The sequence below is a fragment of the Mytilus galloprovincialis genome, chromosome 11, assembly GCF_965363235.1.
Source record: "Mytilus galloprovincialis chromosome 11, xbMytGall1.hap1.1, whole genome shotgun sequence".
Classification (NCBI taxonomy): Eukaryota; Metazoa; Mollusca; class Bivalvia; order Mytilida; family Mytilidae; genus Mytilus; species Mytilus galloprovincialis.
Genome location: NC_134848.1, coordinates 12146179 through 12158354, shown reverse-complemented (window position 1 = coordinate 12158354; position 12176 = coordinate 12146179). Strand labels below are relative to the sequence as shown.

Sequence of the window (12176 nt, the reverse complement as noted above, 5' to 3'; positions counted from 1 at the left end):
TCTGAGAGCGAATGTTGACCTTTACTTATCGCTGTTTGGTCAGTTGTCGAGAGTACGTTGACCTCTTGCCAGGATTGGTCGGCTGCTGAGGACATGGTGACTTTAAAGTGTTAACAATGCATTGATTCCACTATTGCTGGAACGGAACTTTAGAAATGTTGAAGTTAAATTCGTTCAAGATTTTGGAAATTAGATACAATTTGAAATCAACAAAGACGAGATAATAACAATACGCTAAAACAAAACATACACCTTCAAGCTATAAATATATTCATTTATGTGTCGTAATACTCCGTACTTTTGATTGGCAGAAAGCCATCATGACCATTCCAATGTCAAATTGTAGTTCCCTATATAATCATTCATGACTACAAACGTTTCCGTTCACAACGTCCCATCATTGCATATGGCGATTTAACTGGTAATTGAATTGTTGTAGCATATACATGTACTTATAAAAATTGGATGTATTTTGTGGCATTCAATTCTCAATTAAAACATTTGAGTTTTTATTTTGATAAAATTGTCTAACCGATTATTTGATCCTGTAGTTTTTACAGTCGTGTTTATTTGTAAATTATGATTCATCACAATCTAATTGTCAAGTTATAAAAAAAAATTTGGGCGGATGTTTTTCTGCTATTTTTTTTTTTTTTTTTTTTTTGCCATTGTGGTTTTGTTTGTTTGTCTTTGATTTACGGTTTTTGGTTGCACCCTTTGTAATTTCTCTCATTTTGTACTTAACGATCCTTATTCAGAATATAACGTTTCGAAATAGAACTAAATTTTAATCGATAAAAGAGGAGCGAAAGATACCAGAGGGACATTCAAACTCGTAGATCGAAAGTAAACTGACAACGCCATTGCTACAAAAGAAAAAGACAAACAGACAAATGATATTTGTGAATTTACACATAAAGTACCAACGAAATTCTTGATTCAAATTTACATCTACTGAATACCTGTTATTATGTGGTTCTACATTGGGTTTACATAATAGAATATAAAGACCAAAAGTCGGAAATGAAGGGACTAAAAATCAAGACTAGAAAAACAACAAGCCAATAAAACAAAGAATAAATGGGTGCTACAATATATATATAATCGAAAATAAAATGCAGAAATGAAGAGACCCCTTTCGGACCCTGTTCCATGACAACCCATCAATATATTAGATTTCACTGAACGATTTTTTTTTTTTGTTTAGGGGCAGCTGAAGTCCGCCTCTGGTGTTGGATTTTCTCCACGTTTTGAAGAACCATTGATGGACTTTTCTACTCTTTCTCTATTTCCATTTTCGATTTTATTTAATGAAAATTTAGTATATAAAAAAAAATGCACGATTATAGTATCTAATTATCTTAAATATTTGAATTATATCGATATAAGGAAGTCAACATTAGCAGGTGTGGGTAGTTTATAAGAAAAGATAGGTAACGCGGCAGGTGTTTATTTAAAAGTAATATTTACAACAACAATGAAAGCGGCAAAACATTTTAACATGGAAAACATTTTGATTTTAATTTTATTCGCTTTTGGAATTTTATATGGTAAGAAATTTTCATTACATATGCTTTGCTTTAAGATTGATTATCGTTTTTCCTTTTCTTAATAATATTAGTTTGCAATCTGTTTTATTTTATGATAAATCGAAATTAACGTGGTAACCGTATTGTTTTCTTTTCCGAAGCTAAAATGTATTCTTATTTTCAGCGAAAATTAGAAAAGTACTAATTTATACATCATACAATCATGTTTCAAAAAATATTTTGTAATATGCATTTTATGTATTTTGCTTGGTAAACTGACAATTAGGTACTGTCCCTTAGCTTGTTAAAAAACATCGCAAGATTGTAGATTACTTGGTCAGTCTTCAATTGAATATAACATCAATGTGAATGTTCAACTTACTAAATGCAAAAAGACAGTCCTGCTAAAGTACTTTTCACCGTTTTTGGTGCGATACACTATCGATAAAAAGATAGCTTGCAGATGTTAAACTTTTACTTGATCACGACTGATGATGACTGCATACGTGGGTCAAAAACACTTGTTGTGTATAGAAATGAATATGTTAAAGAGTAAATACAAATTAAATTATATTCCAATTGCATTTCCTTTCTCATATTACTTATAGTATTTTGTACTGATTTAATTTTTAAAAATGTATTAAAGTGATAGTATCATAAACATTTTTGCTAACCTATTAATCAGTTAAAAGGCTTGCTCATTTAAATGATATGCTAGTCTTGCAAGTTGTGTGTTCTTTTTGGTGTGATGTTACACCACTGTCCTGTAATATGGAAAGGATTGCACACTCGCAGACCTGTTTAACACTGCCATATTAACTGTGTGCTTATCCCAAGTCAGGAGCATGTAGTTCAGTGGTTGTCGTCTTAGTTTTTTGAAAATTGTTTTTTTTTAAATCATGCAGTTAATTTCCTGACTTGAATTGTTCCACATGTTTCATATTGCATAGCCGAAAAGACGTTATGGTCTTTCTCATTGTTGAATGCCGTGTGGTAGTTTAATTGTTTATATCTACTTTTTTAATATATGGTGGAAACTTTGAGATGTCTCATTGGCAATCATACATAAACGACATCTTTTTATTTTCATATAGATCGATATTTTATATAAGACATATAAGGATAGCAGTTTATTAACTTATTGAATTTATAATCATATATTAATTCATTGTATCGCCTTTTTCTTAAAGATGGCGAAGTTTTATCTCTGAATAATTTAATTTTGGATGTTACGCGTCTTCTGATTGGCTGACGTTGTTTGGTTTATCAGCTCATAGACATTATTTTGTCATGTGACCGTGACGTCATCAACGTTTTTTCATGGTTTACTCCGGTCTAAAATGGAATTTAGAATTAAATTATAAGAAATGACTGTAATATTTTTTCTGTCTATTCGAAATAACATTAAAAATGTGGTGCACACTTTAAAATAACCCGCTATGCGTGTTATTCAGTGTGCACCACATTTTCGAGGTCATTTCTTCATAGACAGAAAAGAAATTACAGTAATTCCTTAAGAAACATCAATCTTTTGCGGGTTCACGGAAAATTGTATTGCACATAATGAACTTGAACAAACTTTACTCTTTTCAAATATTTGCATTGAGATTCGAGCACGTATACATCTACACATTCATGAATGTCTTCAACATTCTAGTGTCTGAATATAACATCTATCATATCAAAGTTGTTTACAATATTTCATTTTTTTTATATTATTACAGGACAAGCGACGTCTTCCTGTCCGTTCTCTGACCCACAGTGCCATCCTCTGTGTATTGAATACAAAGGTGAATGTAAATATTGCAGATGCAAAGGTAAGTAAGTTAATTAAGAAACACGACAGGTGCCACATGTGGAGCAGGATCTGCTTACCCTTTCGGAGTACCTGAGATCACCCCAAGTTTTTGGGTGAAGTTCGTATTGCTCAGTCTTAAGTCTTCTATGCTATAAGTTATATGGTTCGCCACTGACCCTCTACGGATCCATAGAGGGTTAGTAAAATCCATAGGGGGTGAGGCCAGAGGCCAAATCCCCTATGGATTTTTATTCACCCTCTATGGATCCGTAGGGGGTCAGTAGTTGATCGTATAACGAATTTATCCCACGCTGAACTTTTTCTGTTGCGTTTTGATGAAAAATGATCAAAGAAACACAACAACATTAATAGATGAAGTCACCATTACCTCGTTACGAACCCCCTATCATGTATGAAATTTACTAACCCCCTACGGGTTCATAGGGGGTCACCACGTGACGGTGTTAAAACAATCACAACGTGATAATTTACCCGCGGTGCGATAATGTGTTTTCTGTACTGTTGTTTGTCTTTTGGTCTTTTCTTTTTTAGCCAATGAAATGTCATTATATTTGCCTTATGAGTTTGAATTTCCCTCTGGTACATCTTTCGCCTCCCTTGTTCATAGTCAGTGCTTCCTGATAGTGGTTGTTAGTTTGCATGGCAATTATGAAATAATAACCAAGTTATGTAAAGTAGATATAAAAAATTATATAACCGCATCAAACAGTATTTAACTTCATCAATGATTAGTTGGAGGACGTATTACGGTTTTGATTATACAACAAAGTCATGTGGATCTGAAAGTCAAGCGGCAGTATGCAAGGAGACAAATAAATATATACCAGCTTCAAAACATTGCTAACAACTTCAGATAAAGGAAATATTTCAGAGAGATAAATAGGAAAAGTATATAAAATCGTAATGGCTCTAGATTATCGTTTTCTTTTCCTGTTTTGTAGTGAACCGTTAAGTAAATTCATAGAAATATCAAGTTTGTATGTATGTCGAAATGAGACATACTTACTGAATTGGTCAATTATTCACTTAGTTTTATGAATATTTGTTAGGTTTATTTTACTTTTTAAATTCCACAATTCACATCATATTTTCAGTTATTTCAGCTCCGTCAAGTGGAGGCGGAAGTAGTTCAAGAGACAAATATGGAGGAAATGGGAGTGGTTCAAGTGACAGATATGGCGGAAGTGGGAGTGGTTTAAGTGCCAAGTGGAATTCTAATTACGGACTCCGAGATAATTCAAATAGTTTCGGAGGGGGTCATACAGAAAATTCTGGTTCAAATAGTGGTGGAAATACAGAAAATACAAAAGTTATCATAATTCACGAAAAAGATACACAAACTCAACAATTGAGCGCATTGCCAGGTTTACCGATGGGAGGTAACATGGGTGGTCACATGGCGAGTCACATGTCATTTAATATGCCACACGGACCAATGGCTGTTCAGAATCCCTTTTCTCATCATGTGTGTATTTAAAAATATCAATAAGTTTAGGCTCGTTGTTTTTTATCATGTTATTCTTTGATATTTTACTACAGGAAGATTGATTTAAAATAAAGTTGAATTATGCCATTGAGACCTCAATCAAACAACAAGAATATGATTGGTAAAAGGAATGATTATCATATGAATAAATGATTTAGTGTTCCTTAACGCATGTGTCAACACAATTGAGTATACACACAGTTTGAAAAATCCAGTTTAAGGCCCTTTGTCTAATTAAAGAGGATGATACATAGAAACCTGAAAATGGTTACAAGAAGGGTTTTATATTGCATACTATAGATAAACCGTATGTATGGACCTAATGGCATTGTTTACGCTATAATAGCATCCATGCATTCATAATTGTATCAGTTAACGCTTGGGGGTTTTCTAAATCTGTTCTTACTTCTATCTTGTTGCTGTTGATGTGTGTCTCGATCGTCTTTTGGCCTTCATATTTCACTTTTCTAATTCACCTTGTAACATAGTAGGTTTAATACATTTAAACTAAGACTGCTTGTAACTTCTTTCAGACATCATCATACGGACGTGGACATTCTATGAATGTACCTCTTAAAAGTCCAGGAATTCCTAAATACTGTATATCTGTAGATAAGATGGAATTTGAAGATTGTTCCTGCACTGTCGTCGACGAAGGAGGGTGTCAAACGTGTCCTTGTTACTCAGGTAAACTTTATATGTATACCTCCGTGTTCGGGTTGCGAGGCTTAAATAGTACATAAAATGTAGATTTAAAACAAAATGTAATTATATGAACGTTTAAAGGTGTTCAAATGGTCTGGACCTCCTGTTAAAATGGCATGATCAGAACCTGGTTTTATTGGTCAATAATTTAATTTTGGATGTAACGCGTCTTCTGATTGGCTGACGTTATTTTGTTATAAGCCCATAGACATAATCTAGTCATGTGACCGTGACGTCATCAACGTTTTTTCGTGGTTTTCTACGGTTTAAAATGGAATTTAGCATTAAATTATAAGAAATGACTGTAATATTTTTTCTGTCTATTCCAAAATAACATAAAAAATGTGGTGCACACTGTTAAATAACCCGCTACGCGCGTTATTCAGTTTGCACCAAATTTTTCATGTTATTTCTTCATAGACAGAAAAACTATTACAGTCATTCCTTAATTAATCTCCGATTTGATTTTATAATTGTCCCTTCTTTATTGTCGAACTTACATTTAGGTATTTATTTATCATTATTTTTTTTTTAAATTTATTATCAATCTTTGATTACGTTTAGCAAGCAGATTTTGGATCGCAGTCAGGCCGAAAGAATCTCAAGATAAACCGAAACCGAAACACAATGAATGCCTTGGTACAACTATGTGTATGATGTCTTGTAAAGGAGGTTATCATCTAGGAGAAACTGGTTCTGACGGTTGCCAGTCGTGTACATGTCTAAAACGAGGTTAGCAGGAAGTGGTAAATATTATGAGGCCCGTCAATTCTTCAATGTATATCATTCCTTTATATCTGCAATGAATACGCGTATTTTGTTTTCATTGGAGTCATATAGTAATAGCATAAATTCATTTGATACTCGAATTCTTCATAATATTTGGTAAAAATTAGAAGGAATTTTCAAATCGAGAATAAAACAAAATACAAAGCGCTTAAAAATACTTTTCATAGTACATTCATTAAAGCTGTAGTAAGATGATAAAATGTCATTAGCCTTTTTAAACGAAGTATAACTTGAAGAGTTATAATTGCACAATTGGCCGTTTCAGAATCTAAAGGACTATGGGTAATTTCATTGTTCGTACCCCAAAATGAAAATAACGTCACGACATTGGTTGAATTTCCATTGTTTTGGACGTTTTCAACCAATCACGACGTTTCGGTGTACATTTTTGAAAATATTACCCAGAATGCGATAGATTCTGAAACGGCGAAATTACTTAGAGTGGGGCGCTCATATTCGCCGTGGACACAATTTTGCCGTTTGAAAGAAAAAACTATGTGTATATTCTCAAAGACATATCATATCTTTTCAATAAACTGACAGAAGACAAAAAATGATAGACTGTACAGAAAATAATGTTATATTTGTATTTCAAGCGAATTCAAACTAATTAAAATACATATTTATATTAATAGCTTGCTCGTTCATAACAGACCAATATTTTTAATTAGATTGAAACGAACTTGAAATAATAATGCAACATATTGTTAGACATTCCAGAACAAAAACAAACTGAAAAAACACATAAGAACGAGGAAAAAACATGCTTAAAGTTATACGAATGTATCATTAAATGTTCCGAAAGAAAGTTAGGATTTACAGTTGGCGAAGAAACTTCCGATGGCTGTAGGAGTTGTAAATGTCAAGAGGGGAAATCTAGTGGCAGCGGTGGCAAAACAAACAACGGTGGCGGAGGATCCATGATGGAAATGTTTGGCAATACAAATGGTGGCAACAATGTTCTTAAGTGTGAGTGTCCCTCTAAAACAAGATTTACCATAGTCCTGTTACTAGTATATGATTTTTGTTCTCGACTTTTTAATAATCTTGAATTTTGTCTAATTTTGCTCTCTTTGTTTTATTCCCTTCTCACCCTTTTCAAAGCAATATATGCTTAATTTGTGTTAGCTGAACCAAATGCCACTAGTTCTAAAAGAGGGACGAAAGATACCAGAAGGACAGTCAAACTCATAAATCTAAAATAAACTGCATGGCTAAAGATGAAAAAGACAAACAGATAAACAATGCCATATGATACAACATAGAAAACTAAAGAATAAGTAACACGAACCCCACCAAAAACTAGGGGTGATCTCAGGTGCTTCGAATCCTTGATGTGTCAAGATGCGTGGGCTCTGGGTACCAAGTAAATTGTGCAGCCCTTGTCTTAACATCATCATATTTGTTTAACCAGATGTCCTATAAATATCAATGCTAAACATTGACTCGATACATCGTTCAATTACTTCAAGTTCAATCGGCAATCCTCGGGTGACTCCGCTACTTTCCGTCTTTAGATGAAGGTACGGAATCGACCGAGTTGTGACGAACTACTTTTAAGTTATGCTGTTCTTTCGTATATTTTCAGCTCCTGATAAAGCAAGTAACGGGTCGAAAGCGAAATGTAATCCTCCAATGGTAATGTGTACCAATGATGGTAATAATTGTAAGTCATAATGAAATTGTAGGGGATCGTCTCAAAATTGAAAAAAAACAAACTTGTATAATTTCATATACTTTGTGATGTTTACATATCATTAGCTGTCCAATTTGGTTTAATGTTAATGGGTGTTACAGGTATGATTTTGTTATTGTTGACACGTTCTTAGAAAAGTCCATTTTGTATGTTGAGATTTCGATAAATGACTGTGATAACTTTGTGAACAAATTGTCTTATTATCATACCTCATAGTTATGAATTCAATAAAAAGTAATTATTTCCCTGTAGTAATGCAAACAATGTCTGGTGGCAGCGGTAGTTCTGCAGGCAGTGGTGGTTCTAGTGGTAGCGGAAATGGTAGCGGAAGTGGCAGCGGTCCGTTTAATCCCATGGGAGGAGGTTCTGGTTCGGGTGGAGGAATGAAGAATCCTTTTGGTTCATCATCTGGTGGAGCAGGATCGGGCACCGGAATGAAAAGTCCATTTGGTTCATCATCTGGAGGAGCAGGATCGGGCGCCGGAATGAAAAGTCCGTTTAGCAAAGGAGGACCAGGTGCAGGTCCTGGTGGTGCTCCCGGTATGGGAGGAATGGGTCCACATGGACCTTCAAGTAAGTAGTACAAAGTGCTTTCTTGAAGATTTAGTGGGCAAACAACGGTTTTAAAATTCTTTAATTTATATCTTTGCTTTAACTTGGGACGACGTACAGCTTACAACATTGTTAAGACACCCCAGGCACTTGTCTCAGAATTTTTTTCTCCTAAATACCTCAACACACAAGTCATGTTTATTGAGGAAAACCAGTGGCGGATCGGGGGGGGGGAGGGAGGGAGGGAGGGAGTTGGAACCTCCTTTTTTTGGACGATCAATGCATTTGAATGGGAGCATACAGTTGGACCCCTCCCCCTTCTACTTTGGGTTGGGAATCACCTTTTTAAAATGACTGGATCCGCCCCCGAAAACAAATTTCTGAATCAAACGTGTGCCTGTGAAAGAGACGCGCTTTTTTATTACGACTTAATGTTGACCTGTGAACTTTGTTTTGAGGCGCTGGAGATGCTAATTTCAAGTGGTGTTTATATACATGTATAACGAAATTGACTTCTCCGGATGGTCTCTTACGGTAGTTTGTGTTCTTTCTTCACATTTTAAAAACAAAATTGAAAAAAAAAATTGGAAAATAACAAAAATATGTCAGTTAACAATATATAATAAATGATATTCTTATGTTATTTCAAACCTACGATTGATTTATATTAATTTTGCTTTATGCAGACTTAGCGCAAAAAGTGAAATAGTGCAGTGGATCTATTAGCAAGTTACCATATAGCGGGTTATTTTCGCGGGTGTAAGATTTCGCAATTTTCATTGAATAAGGTGTACGAAAAATTTTGGCGGTTATTATTTTGGCGGATTCAAAACTTGTATCAATACCTTTGCATGTGGCCTTTAAATTGGCGGAATTTATTTTGACGATTTTGTTCCATCCGGAAAATTAAGCAAAAGTTCACACCCCGGGAAAATAACCCGCTATACGGTGTCTTATTCAATATTATTATCACTATAAATTTTAATCGTTGGAGTCTAGGATATCTTAGTAAGATATAAAGAAGTTAGATTGAATAAAGGTGAAAAAAATATACTCTATTTTTGTTATGAGCAAAGCAATCTACAAGCGAAGAAGAAAACGTGATTTCTTATTTTTATATTTATAGATCCAGGTTTTCCAAGTCAAAAGAAAGGTACGTTAAAGTATAATACATAGCCTTGTCTTGTGTGGATACTGACGCCAAACGATGATGAAAGTTAACCATGTGAAATAAAAAAAAAACAGGCCTGGGGTACATGTAAATCTTGAGACTTGAGCAATTGGGAGATGAGGATATTATATCTCAAATTACTGGTGGGGGTACATGTAAATCTTGAGACTTGAACAGTTGGGAGATGAGGATATTATATCTCAAATTACTGGTGGGGGTACATGTAAATCTTGAGACTTGAACAGTTGGGAGATGAGGATATTATATCTCATATTACTGGTGGGGGTACATGTAAATCTTGAGACTTGAACAGTTGGGAGATGAGGATATTATATCTCAAATTACTGGTATGAAAAGGTTCTCGTTGTTCTAACCCCCACCCTCCCCACCCAAAAAGGGTGAAGAGACAATAGTTTAACCATTTCACTTACTTTTTTTTGTATCGCACAAATCTGTATGTATTGTAGTGGAACAGACGTCTTATAACAAGAATTGCTTTGGGCCATCGTGTTCAGCGAAAGACGGTGGACTTGTTGAAGGTGAGTTATGATATGTATGTGCTTATATAAGAGTGTGGGTTGCGTTTTAGAATAGAATGTATTTACTTAATATATATTATTAAATTATATAAGCGTTTCCAATGGTTATGCACCAGATGTAGGGGCGGATCCATCCATTTTAAAAAGGGGTGTTTCCAACCCAGGACAAATGGGGGTTCCACCTATATGTCCCCATTCAAATGCATTGATTGGCAAAAAAGGTGGTTCCAACCCCTGGATCCGCCAATGCGATGCGCATTTCCACAATTAATGTCTCTTCACTGATGCTCGTGGCCCGGCAAAATATTTAGAAATCCAAAGCTTATTTTAAAAAAGGATGAATAATATATAATTATAGACATCTATATTCTCAGAGTAGTTGTTTGTTGGTGATCTTTGTACTGGCGAATTGTTTGCTGCTTGTTATATAAATATAACTAAGGACGAAGAATAGTGATTTATTTTCTTTCTATTACAGGGACACTTGAAAACGATCTCATCATGGGTATATTCCGGAAGTGACGTAGCAAAACAAAACCAGGAGCAAGAACAATTATTATTGGGAATAAAAGTTTTAAATAATTTGTACTTGCCTTATATTTGTAAACATTACATCAACTATTCTCAATGTATACAGCAAAAGTTAATGACACCGATAAATTTCATACACCTATCGGTCACTCCGAATGGTCATTTTTCGATTAGCGTTCAGTGGAAATAAATAATTCTTTATTTGCAAAACATACAAAAACCAATTTTGGTTATGGCAAATACATTGACAAAACAAACATGATCAAACATAATGAAAACTCGACAATATTATAAGATATGATAAAAACAGTTACTGTTCTCCTTTCCTCAGTTCTAATGACTCAATAAAACACGTAATAACTTCGACATTAGGATCATCGTTCAATAAAAACACATTTGAATCTTTTATTCTAATCAGCCAGTTAGTTTGCAGTTTGCGGTTTAAAATAGTTTGGTTATATTGACACATATCTGTTTAGAATTTAAGGACAGCTTTCTCTGTATTGGTAACAAGTTTTCTAAATGTCCATTTTACTCCAATTTGGCTCTGCTAGGACGGTGTATAATTTTTACATATGTTTTTTTTAAATAAGATCATAATATTACAATGGTAATTTTAGTCAACTTGTGATGTTAATTCTCAAATAAATAGACACCGTGTTACTTGTCTTTTCTATGTAATGTGTAAAATTGAAAATGGAAATGCGGAATGAGTCAAAGAGACAACAACCCGACCATAGAACAGACAATAGCAGAAGGTCATCAATAGGTCTTCAATGGAACGAGAAATTCCCGCACCAGGAGGCGTCCTTCAGCTGACCCCAAAACAAATATATATACTATTTCAATGATAATGAACGCCATACTAAACTCCAAATTGTACACAAGAAATTAAAATAATACAAGACTAACAAAGGCTAGAGGCTCATGACTTGGGACTGGGGCCAAATTGCCAAATTTCTAAAAGTTGATGTCATAAAATCGAACATTGACTAATGTTAAACCGTTCAATTGGGAAAATTAACGTCCTGATTTTAGTACAAACAATAAATGAAAAACATGTTCCATTATGAGTCTATAGACAACATTCCACACGATTCCACCACTCCTACGAAAGTGACGAGATTTCACAAATTTCGAGATCCTCTGTTATAGTCGGATCGATTAACACAAACCTTAAAAAAATTGAATGTCGTTTTTGTAATATTTACAACAGTGGTGTTGTCAGAATCCTTTAATTCGGAGGCATAGCTTGGATACATGGTCTGTATTTTAATCAGATTGAATTAGATGTAATGTAAATATAGATATTTCTAATAAATGTAATGTAGTTAGGATATTTCTAAAAAATGTAATGTA

General features: G+C 34.2%; 1 protein-coding gene across 2 annotated transcripts; it reads left to right on the top strand.

The window, feature by feature from the left end:
- Positions 1–1430: 1430 nt before the first annotated feature.
- On the top strand, positions 1431–10874 carry LOC143050996 (uncharacterized). Of its 2 annotated transcripts, none has more exons than XM_076224074.1 (11): positions 1431–1550; positions 3254–3346; positions 4443–4813; positions 5368–5521; positions 6104–6271; positions 7049–7297; positions 7917–7994; positions 8277–8597; positions 9703–9729; positions 10215–10286; positions 10765–10874. In XM_076224074.1, exons 1-11 carry the CDS (start codon positions 1478–1480, stop codon positions 10806–10808), a joined length of 1650 nt encoding a protein of 549 aa, XP_076080189.1. In that variant the 5' UTR covers positions 1431–1477; the 3' UTR covers positions 10809–10874. The 2 variants fall into 2 exon arrangements, with proteins under 2 accessions (XP_076080189.1, XP_076080188.1); XM_076224073.1 differs by having other exon boundaries at positions 7040–7297.
- The last annotated feature ends 1302 nt before the right edge of the window (positions 10875–12176 follow it).

Coding starts and splice junctions, on each gene's coding strand:
- LOC143050996 (XM_076224073.1), top strand. CDS start 1,478: ATGAAAGCGGCAAAACATTTTAACATGGAAAACATTTTGATTTTAATT. Junction 1,551..3,253: donor CGCTTTTGGAATTTTATATG/GTAAGAAATTTT, acceptor ATATTATTACAG/GACAAGCGACGTCTTCCTGT. Junction 9,730..10,214: donor TTTTCCAAGTCAAAAGAAAG/GTACGTTAAAGT, acceptor TATGTATTGTAG/TGGAACAGACGTCTTATAAC.